At 49.9% G+C, this 24,064-nt stretch overlaps 1 protein-coding gene across 10 annotated transcripts in view; it reads right to left on the reverse strand.

Annotated features, from left to right (window-relative positions):
- The window catches only part of PCBP3 (poly(rC) binding protein 3), a 282,207-nt gene that overhangs the window by 75,069 nt on the left and 183,074 nt on the right, over positions 1-24,064 (reverse strand). For all 10 annotated transcript variants that reach the window (XM_030915860.1, XM_030915862.1, XM_030915859.1 and 7 more), the window contains one exon: positions 19,086-19,220. Coding sequence is in view for 9 of the 10 variants with exons in the window: in XM_030915862.1 (XP_030771722.1) it covers positions 19,086-19,095 (10 nt within the window). In the remaining variant the exon portion in view is untranslated. The remainder of the gene's footprint in view (positions 1-19,085; positions 19,221-24,064) is intronic.

Genomic DNA, 24,064 nt, shown 5'->3' on the forward strand with positions numbered 1-24,064 from the left:
TAACTGACAGGCAGTGAAGCGCAGGAGTCTGAAGTGACGTCTTGATGTCCACTCGGCACTTACGGTGTGGCCACTAATTCCGGACAGGGCTGCTGCGCCCCCGAGTGAGGTGCCAGACCCCCGGCTGCCAGCCTCCTGCGGCCTCTTCAGCACCATCTGGCTTGCACCTTTTTGTGTCCAGCTTCTTTGACTCAAAGTAACATTTCTGAGACTCATCCATGCTGTGTGTGCGACAGGACTGGGTTCTAGCTATCGCTCTTCCTCTTACCACAGAGCAGAATTCCACGGCGTGAGCCTGGTCCCTGCTGGCCCCTTCTGCTGTGGATGGCACTGGCCACTTCCAGTGTGGGGCTGAGGAAGGAAGATGCTGCGTCCAGGAGGTCGAGTCTTCTGTGGCCGCAGCCGGACTTGCTGTCCTGTGTTCATGAGAGACAGCTGTCCGTCTCCACGATGGGCACAGCACCCAGAGCTCCTGCAGCCCACAGTGAGCCTGGAGGTTTCACTTCTCTCTCTCAGATAAACAATCAGGTCGCAAATACCCGGAGCATGTCTGTGCGCAACGCAAGGGTCGGGTGGCAGATTCCCGGAAGGAGAACTGGCTGGTGGAAGGATATTTGCATTTATAATCTTCACGGCCCGCACCCTCCGCGTGCGGTGAGTGCCGGCAGCAGGTGCGCCAGGGACCCTGTCGCGACCCATCCTGCCCGCACGCCCGCGCCAGGTCCTGTGTGCCAGTGACTACATTCGGGAAGTCTCTCGGGTCATCCGTATTCTGTGTTTCTTAGCAGCTGTACGTTCATTTCTAGCTGGTTGCTGCTTTCCCACTGATTCGTGGGGGCTCCATCGCTGTCCTGCGAGCGATGGTGCTGCTCCCGCAGGCTGGCCCTGTCTCAGATCTGGCGCAGCGGCGGTTGCGTGCCAGCATTCCGTTCCGTCGGCCACCTTCCCTTCCACGCCTGCTCTGCTTAGGATGCCTCCACCAAAAGACCACGTTAAACACACGTTTCTATGGCTGCTGTGGCGCTGCGTTCGGTGTGTGGCAGAGTACTAAACCGTGGTTTGGAATAGATACCTCAGTGACCCGACGTCTTTCACTGAATAGTCTGCCCATGCCAAGTAACTTAAATACCACTGTTATTTAAGCAAAACAAAACAAAACCAGCCTCCAGTCCTGCCTGTGTTAATTACTCATTCCTGCCTGATAATGTTCTGTTACGGGATTCCTATTCCCTTCTTTCCTGTGTCCTTCTGACGACTGTCCCCGACCTCTGCCCTGGTACACGCATCTCCGTGAGGGTGACACACAGAGGGGGGTGGGGTGGGCAGGATGACCACAGGAAGGGGAGGGGACAGGAAGGGGGAGGGGGTGCTGGAGCCTCTGGCAGGGGAGAGGGCGTGAGGAGCTGGCTTCTGAACAGGCTCCATGCTTGTGTGCCGCTGGGGCCAGCCTGAACACCTCAGCCTCTCTGGGACTGCCCCCAGCCACTCCCGCCCCCCACCAGACCCCTCCCCAGCCGGGTCCTCTCCTCCCCTAAGGCCATCTGTGGCTGGTTCCTGCCCCAGAGACACAGACCCTTCATTTCTCCTGAGCCCCTGGAGGGGCTCACAGCCTCTGCCACAATGTCCCTCCCACCCAGCCTCTGTCTTGGGTTCCTGCTAACCTTGACCATGAGTGAGCAGGACCACATTTTCTCCATAGCCCCTTCTCCTTTCACTGTCCATGGGGCAGATGGGGCAGGCCCTGTGTCATTTCCATGCTAGAAGAACCCTGGCCTGTGCACCTGGCCAAGTGTACATGGAATTCCTGTCACTGGGCCACAGGTCTGTCTGGCTTGTATCTGACCTGATGGCTCACTGAACAGCACACGCTGCGCCCCTGGCCCTGGGTGCAAGGTGTGGACACTCAGCTGGGCCCTACCTTAGTGCTCCTGACATAGTCCGGTGGGGAGGGAAGCTGAGAATGTACAGATCCAGAAGGTCCAGAAGGTTCTCAGGTGATGGCAAGGGGGGTCCAGGGGTCACAGGTGGAAAGTCACTGACTCGTCCTGTTTCACTGAAACACCGCAGCCCATGCTTGGAGAAGGAAGCCCACTGCTCTTCTGCCGGCTGGAGTGTGGCAGGACAGGCCAAGCCTGGTGGCTCTGCCCACAGATGGTCCTGTCCATGCAGGGGTCCTGGAGACCCTGTCACAGCATCTGGCCTGTGGCTCTGAGTCCCTTCAGTCGCCTCAGCTGGGGTGAAAGTGTCTCTTTGGGAGGCTCTGGCTGTGGGGGGTGCACACCCCAAGCCTGCCTGAGGCCTCTGTAGGACAGTTGCCTGCCCCACTGAGGTCCTGGTCATGCAGAAGCGGCACGAGCCCCCGCTTTCTGAGCAGAGCCCACAGCTCCTGGTGACAACACACACCCCGCACACGGAGCAGGCCGTGTGGCGTCTGCAGGGCCTTGCGGAAGACCACCCTCAAACCCAGCTCCACCAAGCAGCCCTTTCAGTTCCCAAATGAGTCAGGACCCAAGCAATGAGGCCAGCGTGAGGGAGAACGCCAGCCCCTGCCTGGTGCCAGAGGACACTGCATGAGATACTCAGTGGCAGATGGGATGGGAGGCATGGAGGTTCTTCTGAGAAGTACAAAGGGGACATCACCTTGTTGCTTCTGCATCGTTCCATTTCATTATTTCTGCAGAAACAGCAGTATCTTCCACGGATAGAAGCGAGGGAAAATCCATCCAGTAGCACCGGCAGTCTTTGTTCCTGGAGGTAGCAGTACGCATTCTCCCCTAAAGGCGACTGGGGGTGGGCTACGATTTTGTAATATTTTTAATATGAGCAGACATGCTCATTACAGCAGCATCTCTCCGTCTTGTGACCACATACGATGACTAATTGCTCCCATTAAACCAAGTTTTGGGACATAAGTCAGGTGGAGCAGAAAAATGGAGATAATGTTAAAAACTGCATCAAAGTAAGTGGGACTTTCCCCAAGCATAAAAGAAGCATTTATAAAATGAAAACATTACATTCTTCTACCCCGTCTTAAAGAAACAAGAGAAAAACTCCCTCCCTCAAGATTGGCATTGGTAAGAAACAGCCCTTCAGAAATGTTACATGAGATTCGTTTGAAGGCTGTAGTTGGGGGGAACTGGGCATTAGCCTAAATGCAGAATGTTTTCAAAGGGTATTATTTTCACGCAGAGAAAAGCTTCTTTTTGTTATCAGGGGTACAACTGCTATTCCATACAACTAAAATGTAGAATAATTTAAAAATCTAAAGTGTTTATATTTATTTCTATGAACTTGGTCACAGACCCACTTGCCTGGAAAGCCAGTTAAAACACAAATTTAAAATATTTAGCTCTGAAAGGAAAAACCATTTCCCCGATAGGACACACTCAAATCAAACTCCATTATGACTTTGGCTCTGGCAAGCTATTTCCGGGAACGCTTTTCCCAGCAAATGCAAGCAGGAGCAGGAAATGTGTCTAAACATGGCAGCGATGGTCGGCACACCACACAGACATTGCAAACCCTCTCTATTGTACTCACAACTGCCAAAATACGTTTGCCAGAAAGATCCTGAGCTAAGGGAACACTTTAGTTCATTTACAATAGGCGAAACTAAAACAATTTGTTGTGATTCATGAACTGCAAAACTCAGCATTGTTTTCTAAACATTTTAAAGTATTATGTATTCCCTGATGGCTTCATCACACAGGAATCCTGCCCACTGGCCTTCCCGAGGTTAAGAGAATCGTGTTCTTCCCCATTGTAAGCACCACGCTGCAAAAGTGCATGCTCTCCATCCATCGGCAGCACCCATGATCCCGCCTCACTCCGATGCTGGACTTCACAGTGCCCCACGCTAGTGGCGAGGACGCGCTCACCTGTTCACTTCGAGGCCAGCATTCACCCACAGAAGCAGGGATTGAAGGCACTCATCAGACTTGAAAGGTCTGGCCCCATGAGGGTGACCAGTGTTTGCGCAGGTGAGAGTCACACTCCCACACCACATCCAGTATCTCTGATGGACAAACATCCGTAAAACCACGTTTATGTTTCTATCAATAATAACACTGGACTAGTAAAGAACATTAACACTTGCTATGGGTCCTTGGAAGGAACCCTGTTAGTGGAACAGCAGGCCTGACGGGAACCTCATCACCCGAGCGGGCTATAAATGTAACCCAGTTTCCGCTTTTTCATAGTAACGCATTGTGCACGGCTATGCGGATCCTCTAGGCATTTTCCCGACAGTCGACCAAGCATCGACTCTGCCCGCCACGCCGCCTGCGGCTCCCCTCGAAGCCAGTCTCGGCCAACCGTCCTGCCACAGACCACTCACCCAGGGCCCTCAATCCCTTACCTCGGAACAAAGCAGCTCCGTGAGGCTGGGAACGATCGGGTTTGATGCAGGTATCGGACAGATGGCCACTCTCCCCGTTTAGACAAGATGAGATGCTAACGGAGAAAAATGAGAGTGGTGCTTCGCTCTCCACCGAGGGAGGCTGCCCACCCCATTGGCCTCGGGCGGGAGCCACGTGACATGGGCCAGGCACATGTGACCCACTTTTTGCCCAGCTCCCCTCATGCCCTTGGAGGGTGCACCCAGCGCTCATGCACTGTCATTTCAATACCCTCTTCCCCCCACAGGGGCGACTCAACAGCCCGACAAGCCTGTAGGACACACAGCCGCAGCAGCTAAGCCCCTGGAATAGGAAGGGGTGGGTGGGGGCAGAAACCTCAGGGCCCAGCATTAATCCCAACACGGCTCCTAAGCCACGAGCTTTTGCTGCTGCTGCCGCTGGTCTGCCATGGGCAGTGTGGGTATAAAGCAGGCCCCTACCCAGACAGCAGGGTTGACCTGGGCTTGGCTGGCGACGCTCTTGCAGGTCCTCATGAACTGAAGGATGAGGCTATTCCTCACCAGGAGGAGGTACCTGAAACAGCATAAACTGGAAATTCCCTCCTTTCCCTGTTTTCCTCTTTGTTGTGACTGAGATATTCTAGGTCTGTCCCACAAGCAAAACCCATGCGAAGCGGAGCAGACAAGCTGCAGCCTCAAGTGTGGTCCTGACGCCAGCTGTGCCCCGGGCAGGTGGGGTGTAAAGGCCCGGCCCAGGACCCCATAGCCCAGGCACTCGGGGCCAAGAGAGGAGGTGCAGAATGCACCCTGCTCCACCCATTGAACTGGGCACTCCTGCCATGGAGCAGGAGAAAGTCCCCCTCTCTTCTGTTATGGGCTTCTTACCTTGATCCCACCATGTTACACAAGACTCAGGGGTGGTAATGAGAAAAGCACACCGAACGGGCAGAGGTGAAACGTGAATGCAAAGAGACGCCACTGGGCTGTGAAGAGGGCCCGGTTTCATCGGGGACAGGCTGAGCTGACTCCTGCTGGGGCCCAGGCAATGTGCTTGCAGCCTTCTGATGCCAGACAAGGCACAGAGACAGAGTGTGTGGAGTCCTGCAGGTCTTACTGACCAAGCAAAGTCAGCCGATTGCTTATTAAAGAAAGAAACTAAAATAACGAGTATCGGAGGTTCACACAGAAAAAAAAAGAATATGTGCACATGCAAAAGAAACACCTGTCACTGATCATTACCCAGAAGGATCACCACTGATACGTGTTATCTTGTCTACCTATTCAGATTTTGGTCTAGTAGGCCTGTGTTTTTATATCTTTTTAGCAGAAATAGTAACCAACCATGTTTGTTTTTCTTGCTTACTATTATATATGAAATATTTTTCTATGTTAATGTATTGAAGTCTGCATAAAAGGGAGCAGATTCCCCACAGTATTCCATTTTGTGTGTTTTTATGCATCAGAACACAACTAATCTGCAATGACTGACAATTCCAGGTATTCTGAATTGTCACATTAACTAATAATTTAATGACCGTTGCTATGATTTAAATGTACGTGTCCTCCCTGCCCCAATTCCTATGTTAAAACTTAAGACCCAGTGCGATGGTATCAGGAGGTGATTAGGCTACGAGACTCCACTCTCAGAAATGAATCAGTGCCTCATAAAAAGGCTCAAGAAAACTAGCAGGGTTCTTTATGCCCTTATATCCCATCCACCATGGGGACACAGCGTTTGTGACCTCCAGGGGAAGTAGCGTTCAAGGTGCTGTCTCAGACAGGCCAACCCTTCCCAGGCGTGAAACCTGCTGGAGTCTTAATCCTGGATTGCCAGCCTCCGTAACGGGGAGCCATACATTGATTCCGTTTATAAATTGCCCAGTGTTGGGTATCTTGTTCTAGCAGCAGAAACGGACTAAAATCATGACCTTTGGGGAGATCCCACTCTGTCTCTCTCTTATTTCCTTGTAGTCTGTACTTATAATTTTGGGGCCAAAGGAGGCACCAGCTGAAGCGCAGGGTGAGAAGCAGGCCCAGGCGCTGTCCAGCCCCTTCCTCTCCATCGGGCAGGCTCTGCCCTCGGTGTTGTCTGCAAGCACTGAGCTTATGAACACGGAGTGGAGGAGGATACAACGGTCACATTAAGACTACCCTCGCTCTGCATCTGGCACTGCTGACTAATTTAATCTTGAGCAGCTTTCGGCGTGGGCCGTTACGGTTCCTGTTACACATGGCGAGAACAATGGCAGAATCACTCAGGGCGTGCTCTGGCCCTAAAGCTTGGGTGGTGGGCCTGGCACCCAGGCTGGCAAGGGCCCAGGCTGTTGCCCCGGGTGGCCAGGGGAGGACTGGACACTGAGCGTTGAGTCTGGCGTGGGTGGGCCTGTGGTGGTCACAAACAGCCTACTGGAAGGCAAAGCAGAACAGGCAGGCAGGGCCTGGTTGTCAGTGGGGTGGAAGGCGGGTTGCTGCAAGCAGACGCGAGGCCCAGGTGGGTGCTGTGGGTGAGCGGCCTTCCCACCTGCTGTGTGAGGTGGGGAGAAGGAAGCTGACCAGACAGCAGCTGAGATGGGGTGCTGGCAGAAGTGAGAAGGCATGGAGGTGGCTGCACACCAAGCCACTGTGCTTGTGAAGGGAGGAGCTGAGGGTGTGGCCGGGAAGGAGCAGTCCGGAGGCAGGAGGGCAACTAGGGGGCAGGGGCTTCCACAGGGCCCAGGATGGGCAGGAAGAGCCGCTGGCTCGATGCTGCCAAGAGCCCAGTGAGGGCGAGGGGAGGTACAGAGCGGCCCTGCTCGGAGGGGTCACTGCCAGCAGCCTCGGAGTGGAGACTGAACACAGTCATCTGCACCCAGGGCGAGCGCTCCACCTCCATGGGGTTCGCTGCCAGGGGCTGCTCCTCACCACACTGTTTCCTCTACCAATCTTGCTCCCAGGGCCATGCTCAGGGGAGGGTCACTGCCGGCTGGAGGCACAGCTGCATCACGTGTGTGTGAACCGCCTGCGTAAGGAAGGGCTGTCCGTCTCCTCTGCAGTCTCCATTGTGCCTGTTTTACTCTGCACCGTCACACAGCCTCACATGATCTTTGCTGTTGGCCATGAGAGGCTCTTTCAGGCAGGCTTTGGTACTCCTCCAGGGCGGTGGGTTTTCTGCCTTGGGGCTGTCACGTGCTCAGGCTCATCTGTGCTTCCCCACCCAGAATCTGCCATTTCTCCATGGAACCCTTCTGTGTTTGAGCCATTTCGGTAGAAAGAGGATAAAAGGCCATTTGAGTTGCAGCTCTAGCTACATGTTCAACACAGACAGCAACATGGTGTCAAATGTCAACCAAGTCAGCTGCACGGTCCTAACTGCCATTACCCACGTTGCTCCTGCCAACATGCAACTTTCGATATAATAAAATCAGGGACCTAATGGTGTTGCTGTGAAAATTTCACATTTAGTACAAGTATGTGAATACAGCTGCTTCATTCCTTTTCTCTCAAACCACCAGGACCCAGAAGGGCACCGACGTACCCTGGGACTTGGAAGCCATGGGAAGGAGAAGCAGCCCAGAGGCCATGGCCCGGCCATCGGCTGGAGGGGGCACCTGGGTCTGGCTCTAGTCTTTCTGAAGCTGCGTGCTGGAGCCTTTGGTTACCCACCAGCAGCCCAGGAGGTCAGACCCCATCCACGATGGCAGGAACCTTCCAATCCAGGTGCCAAGGACACTCCCATGCTTGACTCTTGGGTGCATTTGTCGGAGGATGGGGGCACCGGCCATCCCTGCGCTGGCTGATCCCGGAGGCCCCTTCCAGTGCACAGCTGCTGGGGTTTGACAGCAGAGTGGCCCTCTATGTTCCCCAGGAGCAGCCTTCTCTATTTAAAGGAAGTTAAAGGTGTTGAAGGGAGAGGTCACCTGCCCTGCTTCCTCAGGTGAAGCGTCTCTGTGACCCAGGTGTGGAGACCAGGCCTGGCAGGCAAACTGCCCTCACGTGGGGTCCAGGCCTGCGCTGCTCACGGTGCATGATCCCTCTCCAGGGCCTGTGCTGGAACAGACCCTGGAGAGGGAGGTGCCCAGCGGAGTGTGGGGCCTGCCCCGGGGCGAGGCACCCACCCATCACACTGACGGCCACGCCTAGTGGTTTCTCCAAGAGGGGAGACGTTGTGTCTTAGGACTGGCCTTCCCTGGGCAGAGGCAGGGAGCCAAGGTGAGGCTGGCAGCCAGTGGAAGGCCAGCTATCCAGGGTCCCAAGGGCCACTGTGGAGTTTCCTGGGCAACCTGGGAGTTTTCCTCCCCAGGGGCTCTGAAGCAGTAAATGGAGAGTGTGGAATGGGTTCATCCCCACTTCTGATGCATAGCCATGCAGGGGAACCCCCATATGATGCAGTTCCCCCTCAGAGAACCCTCTGTGGCCTTGCACCCTGACTCGCTGGCCACCTCTGCTGTGTGGCGCCTCCCAGGCCAGCTGACTCGCTGGCCACCTCTGCTACTTAGCCCCTCCCGGGCCGGCTGCTCCTGGTCGGGCACCTACTGATACCGTAGTGCAGCACCGGGCGTTCACAGAGCTCACATCCCAAGGACGGCGACACCAACAAAGGAGCGGACAAGCAGCAGGAGTTGGTGGCAGCAGACAAGGCTGGACTGAGGTTTCAAATGGCGTCTGTATTAATCTGTTCTCATGCTGCTGATACAGACATACCCAAGACTGTAATTTATAAGGGAAGGAGGTTTCGTGGACTCACAGTTCCACGTGGTTGAGGAGGCCTCACGATCATGGTGGAAGATGCAGGAAGAGCAAAGGGACATCTTACACGGTGGCCGGCAACAGAGGGCATGTGCAGAGGAACTATGCTTTAGAAAACCATCAGATCTTGTGAGACTTACTCACTATCACGAGAGCAGCATGGGAAAGACCCGCCTCCATGATTCACTTACCTCCCACTGAGTCCCTCCCATGACCTGTAGGAACTGTGGGAGCTACAACTCAAGATGAGATTTGGGTGGGGACACAGCCAGACCATATCAGCATCCGTCAGGAAGACCTCACTGAAGGGGGACCTGGGAACTGTGGAAGGAAAATAAAATCTCAGGACCCCAAACCCACTATGACGAAGAGTTCAGTTTGGGAACAGAGTCACGCAAAGGTGGCCTCCCTTTTGGTCCTAAGCAGACAGCTGCAGATAGAAGGCTGCGAGTCTCCCCGGGGGCCTACCTCATCAGCTGCCCACAAGGAAATGCCCTCTGGGCCCCAGTCTGTGCCCTAAGGCAGTGTCCTGACAGTGTCAATAAACAGCTTATCTTCACAGGTACAGGACTAAGACCAGACCAGAAGCCATCCCTCCTCCGCCTGCCCACGGCACACGCATGTCTTCCTCTGCCCACGGCACACGCATGTCTTCCTCTGCCCGCGGCACACGCATGTCTTCCTCTGCTGCAGGTTTCCTTCACTTTATGACAAATGCAGACTCATGGAGAGACCGTGCGTACATGACAGGTCCTCTACCGCCTCCCGCCAGCTCATTCCCCTTCAAACACGGAAGTCTTAAAAGTCTCCTCGGAAAAAGCCCAGGCCACAGGTCCTACAGTAACTGTCTCTCTTTCCCAGGTGAGTCCTCAACCCTGGCAAAATAAACCTCTGGGCAGATTAAGATCTGCCACAGTCCCATTTTGGTTGACAGGTCAGAGACCGGAGGGAGGTGAGGGAGGTCCATGAGGCTCCCTGGGGCCGGGCCCACAAGGCAAGAGTGCAGGGTGGGTCTGAGGAGCACGGCAGCGGGAAGGGTGTGGGAATGGGGGAGGCCTGGCTTGGCTGTTGAGGGAGCCCACATCCCTGCCCTCCGCGAGCCTCTCCCACACGACACCTCCGTCAACACTGGAGAGCAAGGCCCTGGGGGGCAGCCCTGTTTCCCCATCCCCTTCCAGGGCTCATGGATCCAAGAGTGGCAGAGAAGCCAGCATCAGGGCTGGAGGCTTTCTGGTCACTGGTGGGTGCTGGCTCCTATCAACAAGAAGAGCCAAACTCTGCAAAATAATATTTGAAGAGATTTACTCTGAGCCAAATGTGAGTGACCATGGTTGAGGCACACCTCAGGAGAACCTAAGAACCTGTGGCCAGGGTGGTTGGGCTGCAGTGTGGTTTTATATGGTTTAGGGAGATACAGTGAGGTGTGCACTGGTTTGAGGTCCAGAAAGGCAGGACAGCTCGAAGGCGAGGGCTTATAGGTGGTGTATTAGGCTGTTCTTGCATTGTTATGAAGGAATGCCTGAGGCTGGGTAATTTATAAAGACAAGAGGTTCAGCTGGCTCAGGTTCTGCAGGCCACACAGGAGGCTCCGCACTGGCATCTGCTCAGCTTCTGGAGAGGTGCCTCCATGAGGACTCAATTCTGATTTTTTTATCTTGCCTATATTCCTATCTAAGGGGTCTGGGTAGTCATGCTCTACAAACCATAAATTCTCATCAGATGGGTTTTATTTAACCCTATATCGTGACTTACTTTCCAACCTGGCGTAACATTATGAGACAAGGAATACAAAATAATTTACCTCAAAACATGTTTCTTTGCCATATCTTGAGATTGTCCTGCAAAGCCGTCCTTTGTGGGAGAAAATGTGCATCTGTAAAGATCTCTATTCACATAGCTAGATTTTTTTCTTCCAGGCCCTCCCAATCCTGAAGAGATTAACCAAGAGTCTAGCAGCTTTTAAAGGTCTGAACAGGAAGCATTTGTCATCAATTGTCTCTAAGGGCAGGCACTATGAGACTTCAGAAGAACGTTGGTCTCCACAGTCTTTTATCTTAACTTGAGCATTTCCTTTCTATGATCCCAGGTCTTTAGACAAACTCAACCGTCAACCAGAAAACGTTTAAATTCACCAATAGCCTGGAGGCCCCCACTTTTGAGTTGTCCCACCTTTCTGGACCAAACCAATGTATTTGTTAAATGTATTTGATTGATGTCTCATGCCTCCCTAAAATGAATAAAACCAGGCTGCGCCCCGACTGCCTTGGGCACATGTCATCAGGACCTCCTGAGGGCCGCGTCGCAGGCCGTGGTCACGCAGAGCCATGGTCACGCAGAGCCATGGTCACACAGATTTGGCTCAGAATAAACCTCTTCAAATATTTTAGAGTTGGACTTTTTTCGTTGACATCAGGAAACTTGCGATCATGGCGGGAGGCAGAGAAGCAGGCCTGTCACCTGGGCAGAGCAGAAGGGGAGGGGGTGCCACACACTTTTACACAACCAGGTCTCCTGTGAACTCAAGGGCGAGAGCTCGTCATCACCAAGGGGATGGCCCAGACCATTCATGGGGAAGCCGCCCCCATGCCCCGAACACCTCCCACCAGACCCACCTCTGACACTGGGGATCACATTTCCATGTGAGATGTGGGTAGGGCCAATATCCAAGCTGTATCAGATGAGATAAAAGATGTTCTGATGGGCACTTGGTTCAATGAGTTAAGTTACTATCTGAAGGCCTGGAATCAATAGAAAGGAGTGTCCGGGTTAAGGTAAGGGCTGTGGAGACCAAGGTCCTTATTATATGGCTGAAACCTCACAGGTGTCCTCCCTTAGAGGGATTACATGACAAATGTTTCCTGTTCAGACCTGTACGAGGCACTAGACTCTCAGCCAGTCTCCTCAGGATTGGGAGGGTCTGGAAGGGGAAAGATCCAGTTATGTTAATACAGATTCTTTACAGATGCAAACTTTCCCCCACAAAAGATGGTTCTGGAGGCCCATTTCAAACTATGTCAAATAAACATATTTTGGGGTAAAATATTTCTGTTTCCTACTTTATCTGTCATGTGATATGAAGCCACAGTCAGACTGAAAAACCACGTTATGTTGGGTTAAATAAAACCCCTCTCATGAGACGCTACGGTCTGTAGGGTGTGGCCCCCCAGGCTCCTTAGATAGGAATTTGGGGGCAAGAGAGGAAATAGGTCAGAATTTAGTTCTCACTACAAGCCGAGCATCTTCCCTGGCAGGAGGTTTTCTGTCTCCCTGAGTTCCACCCGCCTGTCACTTCTGTGGTGTGTTCTGTGCCTGTGTGGGGTCCGGCCCTCGAGCACTTGGATCCCGGGCAGAAGGCAGACAGACATGTGGACCTGATCCCACACAGTGCATGGCCTGCAGCACAGACCTAGGGTGGTGGGGTACGGAGGCAACCCTGGGTCTCATTTAAATCCCATAGAGAGTATTTATATCTCAGATGTAGAAGGCAACCAGCCTGGCTGGGTTCAGGCTTCAACTCTAAGGGGCTCTGTGTGGTTCCCACGTTGGTGCTTTCAGTCTTTGCAGGGCTATCCAGGCCTTCCATGCATGCCCCCCTGTGCTGGTGGGGTCTGGGAACTGGGCAGCAGTCCACCCCATGGCGTGGCTCTCAAGGTCTGTGATGGGCTGTTCGGGGGCGGATGCGTGTATGTGAAGCTGGGGGTGAGTGTGGGAGACTGCCCAGCCTTCTCTGTGGGTTTCCCGAGCCTGCGTCTGCGCTGGCCTCCCTACGCCTCCCAGATCCCAGGATTCCTCTTTTCCCTCCTACAGTCGGGAAGCTCCAGCCCTCTGAACTCACTTCCCAGGCACACTCCTCTGGGATCAGCTATGGGAAAGTGCAGAGAGAGAGAGAGAAGGCACTGGGGGATCGTGCCACTTGGGCATCACTGCCAGACTTGGAGAGGAAGCTCCCTCCCTCCATGGTAGAGCCTGGGGGCCCCTGCAAACCCCTTGGCCATTCCTGGCACCACTATTGTCGCCATAAGGCTGCCTAGGGTCTAGATGTGAGACAACAGAGAGGAGACCGAAACCCAGGGCATGCCCCCACTTCCCTGGGCATCGGGGACCCCTTTCCTGCTCTTTGAGCTGTTCCCAGAGGCTCCTCCTGGAGCCCCCTGTCAGCTTTCTGCCAGCTTCTGGGTTTCAGCCTGCCGTGAACTCAGGCAGGAGAGATTGTAAGTTTGCATTTCCTCCAACACTCCTGCTACTCACTTCTCAGACCACTGCATTCCACGGGGCAGAGGCTCAGAGTGCTTGCTCCACCCACCCACAGCCCACACTCAGCTTCATTTCAGTCTCATCAAAGAGCATCTTCTACTCAAGGTGAACAATTCAAAATGGAAATTAAGAAAACAATTCTGTTTACAATAGCATCACAAAAAATAAAATACTTAAGATAGGCACACACAAGGGCACTGCTCCTAACAGCCAAGTGGGTGAAGCCCTCCTGTCCATTGATGGCTGTGGTCTTTACATACAATGGGATATCGGTCAGCTTTCAAAAGGAAGGACATTCTCACACATGCCACAGTGTAGATGAACCCTGAAGACATTGGGCTAAAAGAAATAAGCCAGTTACAAACAGACAAATGCCATATAATCCCAGCATATCCCTGAACCGTATGCTAAAAAATAGTTAAGATGGAAAATTCTATGTTAGGTACATTTTACCACAACTAAAAATAAAACAAATTTTAAAAAAGCATTTGTGGTAGCTGACACACACTGCAGGGCATGAGGAGTCATATTTGAGCCTGCAAGTCCAGACTGGCACTTGTATGGAACAAACCGCTCAGCCTCTCAGGGCCCGGGTTCCTGAGCTATGAAACGTGGAGGCCTCATCCCACCCCTTCCATCTCTCTCCCAGGCCCAACTTCAAATGGATGCTGCTCTCTGTGTTTCTTTGCTTTTTTTTTTTTCCCCCCCAACTTTTACCTTTTTGGAAATCTTTTCTCTTCCTAGCCTCATGCACAGAGGCAGAGATGCGGAGTTCATCCTACAGTTTATGACACGTCGGCACCACCGCTTCCTGGGAGCGGCTCCTGCACCGTATCATCGACTCCTTTTCATTCTCACCAGCCCTTATCACCACCACCTGCCACTGCCACCACGCAGGAGCCCATTCTAAAATACCGAGTGCCTGACTCTTACTCACATATGCTCTTGCCAAGTATATGTGTATTTAATTTCCTATGCATGCATCTGTACTCACACAGGCAGAATGGTTTTAACACCACTCATGTTTCTTAGCTTTTTAACCCAGTGAGGCAGGAGAACAGGGCCTGCAGGGAAGAAACCTAAGGTCTTCCTAGACCTAAATCCAATGCAAACACTTCAGCCAGGACAGGAACACCCTCTCCATTCACATGGGGGTGTACACCAAGCAACCAATGGAAACCTGCAGAGGGTATTGAAACCCCAGAAAATTCTGTCACTGGGGCCCGTGATCTGCTTGCTCGGGCTGCTCCCACCCTGTGGACTGTGCTCTCATTTTCAGTAAATCTCTGCTCTCACTGATTTCTTCCTTGCTTTGTTTGTGTGTTTTGTCCAATTATTTTTTCAAAACGCCAAGAACCTGGACACCCTCCATCAGTAACGCCAGCCCTGCCCTTAAGGCCCATTGGCACATCCAGTCCATGGCATTTGACTTCTGCCACAGCCATATTTTTACTCTTACAGGCAAGGGCACTGAGGTCACCTCCCACCCCGACACCCACAGAGCACAAGGAGATGCCGTGTGCATCTGTCTCCATGAACCTGTGGAGATTTTGTCACCACAGAGATGCAGGACAGCATACCAGGTCACATGCCCCGTTGACTCCCCAGTCCCAGGCTCCAGAGAAGACATGCCAGCCCACCCCCTCTGGACAGCGGCACGTGCACTTTCCGCATCTGCTCCCAATGCCTGGTGCAAATTCATCACCTGCTCCTGCTGGTCTCAGCCATAGGAAGGGTACACGCCATGTCACTCTGCATCTCTTAGACAAGAAGTGAGTTTGCACATCTCTTCACCAGCCTTTTGTACTTCTTCTTCTGTAAACTGTCTTTCAGATCCTTCACCCATTTTTCTATAAAAGTTACAGTATTAGTTTCCTATTGCTGATGTTACAAATTACATCACAAATTTATTATCTTCTATTTCCGGAAGTCAGAGGTCTGAATCAGATCTCACTAGACAAGTCAGGGTGTCTGCAGGGCTGTGTTCCTTCTCAACAAAAGTCAGGGTGGCTGAAGGGCTGTGTTCCTTCTGAACAAAAGTCAGGGTGTCTTCTGAACAAAAGTCGGCTGTCTGCAGGGCTGTGTTCCTTCTGAACAAAAGTCAGGGTGTCTTCTGAACAAAAGTCGGCTGTCTGCAGGGCTGTGTTCCTTCTGAACAAAAGTCAGGGTGTCCACAGAGCTCTGTGTCTTCTGAACAAAAGTTAGGGTGGCTGCAGGGCTGTGTTCCTTCTGAACAAAAGTCAGGGTGACTGCAGGGCTATGTTCCTTCTGAACAAAAATCAATGTGGCTGTAGGGCTGTGTTCCTTCTGAACAAAAGTCAGGATGGCTGCAGGGCTGTGTTCCTTCTGAACAAAAATCAGGGTGGCTGCAGGGCTGCGTTCCTTCTGAACAAAAGTCAGGATGGCTGCAGGGCTGTGTTCCTTCTGAAGGCTTTGGAGAAATTTTCCCTTGTCTTTTCCAGGCCACATTCCTTGCCTCATGGCCCCTTACTCGACCTTTGAAGTCTTCATTTTTTTTTAAGCTTTATTTATAATTGACGCATAATAGTTGTACATATTTATAGGATACAGTATGATGTTTCAATACATGTATACGTTATATAATGATCAAACCAGGGAAATTAGCATATCCATCACTGTAAACATTTACGATTTTGTGATAACATTCAACATCCTGCCTTCCAGCTATCTGGACAGACACATTATTAGCTATAGTTACACTATTGTTAACAGAACACCAGAATTTACTCCTGTCTAACCGTAACTTCATACCTGTGGACCAGCCTCTCTTCTTCCAGCCTCAGGGCTGGGGAGCATTATTATCTATTTTCTGAAACAATCTGCGTAAGTTAGAAATCAAGTGCTCCTTCAAATTAGGTATAATTCATCCATAAAAATGTGTCTGAGAACTTTTTGAATGGAGGTCTTTGATTGTCACTTACATCTCTTTAGGATTGTTGGCTTATCCAAGTTATAGCTTATCTGTATTTCTTCTCAAGTCTATTTTTGCATTTCCTATTTTCCCAGGAAGTTATCAGTTTCACCTACGTCTTCTTTTTTTATACTTAGTGATAATTTATTGATAAGTAGTATTTTGTTCCTAGTGAGATAGATTAGTGTTTTCTTTTTGATTTATTAATTTTTTATTATACTTCAAGTTCTAGGGTACATGTATACAATGTGCAGGTTTGTTACATATGCATCCATGTGCCATGTTGGTGTGCTGCACCCATTAACTTGTCATTTACATTAGGTATATCTCCTAATGCTATCCCTCCCCCTCCCCCTACCCCACAACAGGCCCCGGTGTGTGATGTTCCCCACCCTGTGTCCAAGTGTTCTCACTGTTCAGTTCCCACCTATGAGTGAGAATATGTGGTGTTTGGTTTTCTGTTCTTGTGACAGTTTGCTCAGAATGATGGTTTCCAGCTGCATCCATGTCCCTACAAAGGACGCAAACTCCTCCTTTTTTATGGCTGCATAGTATGCCATGGTGTGTATGTGCCACATTTTCTTAATCCAGTCTATCATTGATGGACATTTGGGTTGGTTCCAAGTATTTGCTATTGTGAATAGTGCCACAATAAACATACGTGTGCATGTGTCTTTATAGTAGAATGATTTATAATCCTTTGGTTATACACCCAGTAATGGGATTGCTGGGTCAAATGGTATTTCTAGTTCTAGATCCTTGAGGAATCACCACACTGTCTTCCACAATGGGTGAACTAGCTTACAGTCCCACCAACAGTGTAAAAGTGTTCCTATTTCTCCACATCCTCTCCAGCACCTGTTGTTTCCTGACTTTTTAATGATCGCCGTTCTAACTGGTGTGAGATGGTATCTCACTGTGGTTTTGATTTGCATTTCTCTGATGGCCAGTGATGATGAGCATTTTTTCATGTGTTTGTGCACTGCATAAATGTCTTCTTTTGAGAAGTGTCTGTTCATATCCTTTGCCCACTTTTTGATGGGGTTGTTTTTTTCTTGTAAATCTGTTTGTAGACTCTGATTATTAGCCCTTTGTCAGATGAGTAGATTGCAAAGTTTCTCCCATTCTGTGGGTTGCCTGTTCACTCTGATGGTAGTTTCTTTTCACCTACGTTTTCAAATGTGTTCGCATATTCAAATGTGTTCCCACAGTACTCTAACTTTTCTTCTCGGCTGTATCTATGGTTATTTCTTATCTATCTATGTATCTATCCATCCATCCATCTACATTTATTTTTATTTATTCACTCATTCACTCCTTCCTATATTCTGTTCCATCAACTGTCACCAGTATCACCCCTCCACTTTCTTTCTTTTTCTTTTTTTAGATGGGGTCTCACTCCATGGCCCAGGCTGGAGTGCAGTGGCACAATCTTGGCTCACTAAAACCTCCTCCTCCTGGGTTCAAGCAATTCTCCCGCCTCAGCCTCCCAAGTAGCTGGGATTACAGGCACGCACCACCACGCCCAGCTAATTTTTGTATTTTAGTAGAGACAGGGTTTCATCATGTTGGCCAGGCTGGTCTCGAACTCCTGACCTCGTGATCTGCCTACCTCGGCCTCCCAAACTGTTGGGATTACAGGCGTGAGCCACCGTGTCCGGCCCTTTCCACTTTCTTTAACCAGAGATCTAACTATTGACTCTAAAACACAAAACAGCTTTTAGGGCTGTTAATTTTCTCTGTGTTTTTCTGTGCTCTCTAGTGCACGGATTTCTGCCCTTTCCTTTATTATTTCCTGTCTTATGGATCCTTGGGCTTTCTCCCTTGCTCTTTTTTCAGCCTCTTGAGTTAATGTTTCATGTTTCTTAACACACGTGTTTATAGCTACAAATGTCCTTCTGAGCACTGCTTTAGTCTGCCGTGCTATTGAGACATACACTGCTTCATAATCACTCAGCCCTAAAGTTCCTTTATTTCTTTTATGATTTTATTTCTAACAAGAGTTTTTTATAGCATATTATTTATATGTTATTCCTTTACTATTAATTTCCAGTATAATTGCCTTATGCTCTCCACATGCTGTGTTATAGACAGATTTCACCTGTACACATACATCCCTATGTTACAGACTTCACCTGTACACATCCTAGTATTGTACATGTTCTCTGTATGCTTAGAAAGTAACATGTAGAGTTCAAAATATACTAACAACTCAAACTTATTTATTATATTGCTTCAGATATTAATACTCCTGCTTATTTTTTGTTGCCCTACTTCTTGGAGGGATGTGTTAAAATCTCCAAACACAACTGCTCATTCATCCACCTTTCCTTGCAATTGTATCAACAGAAGTTCATGGTAACAGCTCAAGCCACAGGCACTAATGTCTGCAGGGTATCACCAGACCACCAAAACAGCACCCCCACTCCTGATGTTTTCATTACCTACTCTTTCCAAACACCTCGGGATGATCTTCAGCCCACAGCACCGCCTTCTTGTCCTTCATTCCTGAAACCTGTGCCTCCCTTGCTTCTCAGGGCTGGCTCCAGGGCAGAGCCGAAAGGCTGTGCAAGAACCACCTGGCCAAGCACTGGACCCAAAGGTGTCCAACCACAACCAGCTTACTGCTACCAAAAGTGGGGATCCCCGATTTCCCAAAGTCATACACAGAATAGTCTTCAGGGCACATTGTAGACTGAAGCAGGGTGAAATACAGCACTGTGTTACTTCAAACAGATTTCATTTGTCAAGCGTAAGTCTGACTTTGTTATATACACTCTTGGTAAACAAACATGCCAACAAAAGACAGTAACTCACCTTCCCCCATAAGCAGGCTATAAGGTTTAGAGCAGATCCATAGACAGCAAAGGTTCAGACGTATTGAACTCAGAGCATCATAACCACAGCAGGTGATTTACAGAAGGGTTGACTTTTGTCGTGGAGCCCACCGACCTAAAACACAAAAACACAGGGCTGTGTGAGTGCATCAGTGCGGGGCCTGCCTGCCAGCACTGGGCTTCAACAGAACTGCCTCTTGCCTTCAACACAGCAGTCAACACCTCTTCAGCATTCGAGTACAAGGCATGGTGTGAGTGTGGAGACGGAGTGCCAGCAAGCGCTCCCCCTGGTGCTCTTCCGCCCAACACCCCAAATGAGATGACTCAACCCAAAGGCAGGCTTCTACTTCACAAGTGAGATGTCTACATGAAATGTTTTGATAAAACTGCACTTACTTAGTGTATCTGCTTATATCTACACTGATTTTAAAACAATATTTATTAAATTATACATTAATACATGGCTGGCTTTCTAATTTCACTGATAGTGAACAAATTTCATCTAATTTCTTCAATTTCAGCATGGTCTTAGAGGAGAGACTTGGGGAAAAAAGGCACATTTGAGGTTGGATGTGGTGGCTCATGCCTGTAATCCCAGCACTTTGGGAAGCCAAGACGGGAGGATCACTTAAGGTCAGGAGTTTGAGGCCAGCCTGGGCAACACGGTGAAACCCCCGTCTCTACCAAAATACAAAAAATTAGCCAGGCGTGGCGGCGGGCGCCTGTAATCCCAGCTACTCCGGAGGCTGAGGCAGGAGACTTGCTTGAAACCGGGAGGTGAAGGTTGCAGTGAGTTGAGACTGCGCCACTGCACTGCAGCCTGGGTGTGACAGGGTGAGACTCCATCTAAAAAAAAAAGGCATATTTGGAACCTTGGGAGAAAAAGGGAAGGAGAGATGGAAAAGGTAGAAATTCAGTTTCCTACAGAAATAAAAGCATAGCAAAGCATAAGAAGACATAGATTTAATCCATTTCCAAATGAACCATTCAGTTTTTTTCTTAAAAAAAACCTACGTTTCTGCTGACCAACAAAAAAGGATGCTATTGGACAAAGAAACCTAGTAAACCACCCGTGTCCCTCGGCACGTCTGTTCCCGGCTGGAAACATCTGTTACTGTTAGTGCAGGAAAATCCAAGTGCTTTTAAAATAAATAGAAAAAAGGCATGCAAAATCCTTTTGGGTAAATGATGTTCTCCAGTCGCAGACACTCCTGAAGTCCATCATGGCTCTGGGAGAGGAAACCAGGGTGTAGGCACTGAAACTTCTTCAGCTAATGGAACTGAGCACGCCCGCCCAGCACCGCAGTCCAAAGTCAAATGAGGAAAAGCTGTGCAGGTGTAAGAAACACCAGAAACGAAACACTAAAATACCAAGAATACAAATGCACAGTTAAAATAAGAAACTGCAAAATGAGAATTAATTTAACCTAAGAAAGAAATTAAAGAGAATGACACAATTAGCCTAGAAATGAGACTAAGTTACAAGGTACCAAAAGAGAGAGATTCAGTTGAGTGTGAGGCAGGAGAACAGAAGGAGGCAGGGAACAGAAGGCCGATTCATCCAGGCTGACTTCCTAGAACTAAATCAAATGAAAGCTCCTCAGCAATGACAGGGATGTGAACGGCTTTGCAACTGCACTCCATCCTCTCAGTTCACAGCATTTACCCTTTGTAACTTCACCTGCAGCCTCTCCATTTACACAGACCACACACTCCAAGTAATATCCTCTCCCTTTACAGTAGGGTGCGTTCTGAGTAAATGACTCTGACTTCATTTTCATAGAATATCCACCAAGTAACCAGTGGGAAACCTTTAGAGTATTGAAACCCCAGAAAATTCTGTAAGCTCCTGAGCCCCAATGGTTAGGCTGCTCCCACACCATAGCGTGTACTTTCGTTCTCCATAAAACCCTGCTTTTGCTTTCTTGCTTTGTTTGTGCGTTTTGTCCAGTCCTTTGTTCGAGATGCCACCTGGACACCCTCTACCGGTAACGACTGCATAAGGAACACTGCAGGAGGACTGAGAACATGAAAGAGAACATGAGGCCGACCAAGAGGTGAGAGACGTGCAGAGAAGCTGCCAGATACGGAGCCCAGGCCAACAAAGACCCAAGAAACACAGACTGGAGTTCCCCAAAAAGAAAAGCAAGACTACGAAACAGACCTAATACTTAAATTCCTAGAAACGTTCTTAGGAAAAAATAATCGACAAGTTGAAAGGCTCATCATGTACTTGAACAAACTGACCCAGAACGGTGGCCCTGAAGGCACTGCCCAGTAATGATTACAACTGAAAGAGAAAATTCTTGGGGACTCCAGGCAAAAAGACCAGCTCATTCACAAAGGAAAGAAAATCAGACAGGGATCGGACTTCCTGACTGCAATGTACAAGGTAAGTGAACAGTGGAGCAGTTATTTTCATAAACTCAAGTAAAAATAAAGTGTGACCAAAGGATTTTATGTCAGCCAAGCTGTCCTTCAAAATTAAAGCTCTAGAGAAATACTTTTAAATAGCTAAGAACCCCATGAACAGTGTGTTTCCAGGCCCTTCACGAGAAACCTACCACAAAAGAATCTCCCTCACACCAAGAGACCACTGGGAAATGTCACATAAACAAAAATAACACAGCTGTGGAGCACAGACTAACACAGAAAGCGAGGACAAGGATGGAGGTGGGGTAGGAAACAGCTTCTTATCGGGAGCAGGCTGTTCTGCAGAAGTAAAAATACAGCAAATAAATCAGAGGTAGATGAATCAGGAAAAAAGGAATGTAGAATAAGTTCATAGACTGAAGCGTGAAAAATAGGTGGGAGAAAAGAATCCCACCAGACAAGCCAAAATAAAGAGGTCAGAGGAAGAAACAGAGGGGCTAAGGCGCGATAAGAGGTGTTGTCGTGACAGTAGCCGACAGGACAAAACATAGACTTTCCTAAATGCCAGAAGCAATAGAAAGAAAAAAAGCAAAGATACAAACTACATAAAAACTGAAACGACAGTAAACGCACTCAGTGCAGGAACAAGTCATGCGGCAGGTGGGACAGGACGTGCGGCCCCAGCAGCACGCGAGCAATCGCGCAACACGCGGCCCTATGAAAGTTTCCACTTGGCTCACAAAGCCAGCTCTGCTTTACACAAGAGACATGACCAACGCCAAGTGATTTGAAAAGGCTAAATGTCAAGGAATGAGCAGACGCATGTGAGGTCAATGCACCAGGCTAAAGAGCAGGGGCTGCCATCTGCCTGTCAGACAAGGTCCAGCCTCACCTCAAAGCAGGAAGCAAGACCAAGAAGGGCACTTCCTGATGCCGGAGGCCCCAGTGCACAGTCAAGCCACACGAGTTAAGAATCTACTAGAACCGGCCGGGCGCGGTGGCTCACGCCTGTAATCCCAGCACTTTGGGAGGCCGAGACGGGCAGATCACGAGGTCAGGAGATCGCGACCATCCTGGCTAACACGGTGAAACCCCGTCTCTACTAAAAAATACAAAAAGCTAGCCGGGCGAGGTGGCGGGCGCCTGTGGTCCCAGCTACTAGGGAGGCTGAGGCAGGAGAATGGCGTGAACCCAGGAGGCGGAGCTTGCAGTGAGCTGAGATCCGGCCACTGCACTCCAGCCTGGGTGACGGAGCGAGACTCCGTCTCAAAAACAAAAACAAAGAATCGACTAGAACCCCTCAAACACAGAAGCTGGAGGACCCAGCGCACAGTGAGGCCCTATGAGTTAAGAATCGACTAGAACCCCAAACACAGAAGCTGGCTTTATAATGCAGAAACTATAGGTGTTGGGGAAAGAAGCAGAAACATAAGAATAGCAATCATTAACACATGACCGTCAACCATGGCAAGGTAAGGGGTCAAAAATAATTAAACATGAAAGAGAGCTAATAACAGGAGGTAGGTCTTGGGGACATTACATCAAACTTTGTACTCCAATAATAGAGATTATACTTTCTTCTTAAACATACTTGAAACATTCATTTAAAAAAAAAACTAGCTTGTATTAGGGCACAAAGAAAACCTCAGTAAGTTACATGAAATAGAAATGGCACAGACAGCAGGCAGCAGGCAGCAGTCTATGCTAACAATGCAAGACCAGAAAATAATGAACTTCAACCAAAGTATACTTCCTTGGTAATTTACATCATGTTAGAAACACCTAAGGGGAACTGGTTCATGACGTGTATCTATCAATCCAGTTACAGATAACTCCCTAATAAGCCCCTAAATTGGTAAGGAACACCATGAGACCAGATGTTGAGAGAGTGACGTGACAGACCCACACATTCTTGCAGTGACCCGCCTCTTCCAACCTCATGCACACGCCCGGGGGAGCCTGAGAGCAGTTCCCCAATGGAGCTGGACACGAACGAGATGGAATCTCCACGTGGAAATGCTCTGCAGCTCCCTTTTCAGTGGAACACAGAGCTGTTTAGGAAGGCAAGGAGACGGAGGAGATGCAGGAGGCGTGGAATCCCCTTCCTCAGCTCTGGCCTGCTCTGGCTGTGAGACCGTGGGAGGAAAGCAGAGCAATGGCTTTAACATCTTGCTGAACATGCTGAACTGGCTGCCACAACAGATCAGCTTCAAAGGCAAGGACCCCAGGGGTGTCGCATTCCCTCCTGGGCACAGTCCAGACAAAAGCCGTGCACTCAGCTGCAAACTACACACACACGTGTGCACACGGGTGCTAAAGCAGCTCACACACACGCATACACATGGCAAAGGCACACACACGTGTGCACACGGGTGCTTAAGCAGCTCACACACATGCATACACATGGCAAAGGCACGCACTCAACATATGTGCACATGGGTGCTTCAGCAGCTCACACACGGCAAAGGCACACACTTACACACATGTGCACACAGGTGCTTCAGCAGCTCACAGCATTATCCAGGCTTTTAAGAAGTGGCTTCAGCTTCACCAGAAGGTTTCAAACCTCAGACAATCACCAGGCAG

This window comes from Rhinopithecus roxellana, chromosome 13 (genome assembly GCF_007565055.1).
Source record: "Rhinopithecus roxellana isolate Shanxi Qingling chromosome 13, ASM756505v1, whole genome shotgun sequence".
Classification (NCBI taxonomy): Eukaryota; Metazoa; Chordata; class Mammalia; order Primates; family Cercopithecidae; genus Rhinopithecus; species Rhinopithecus roxellana.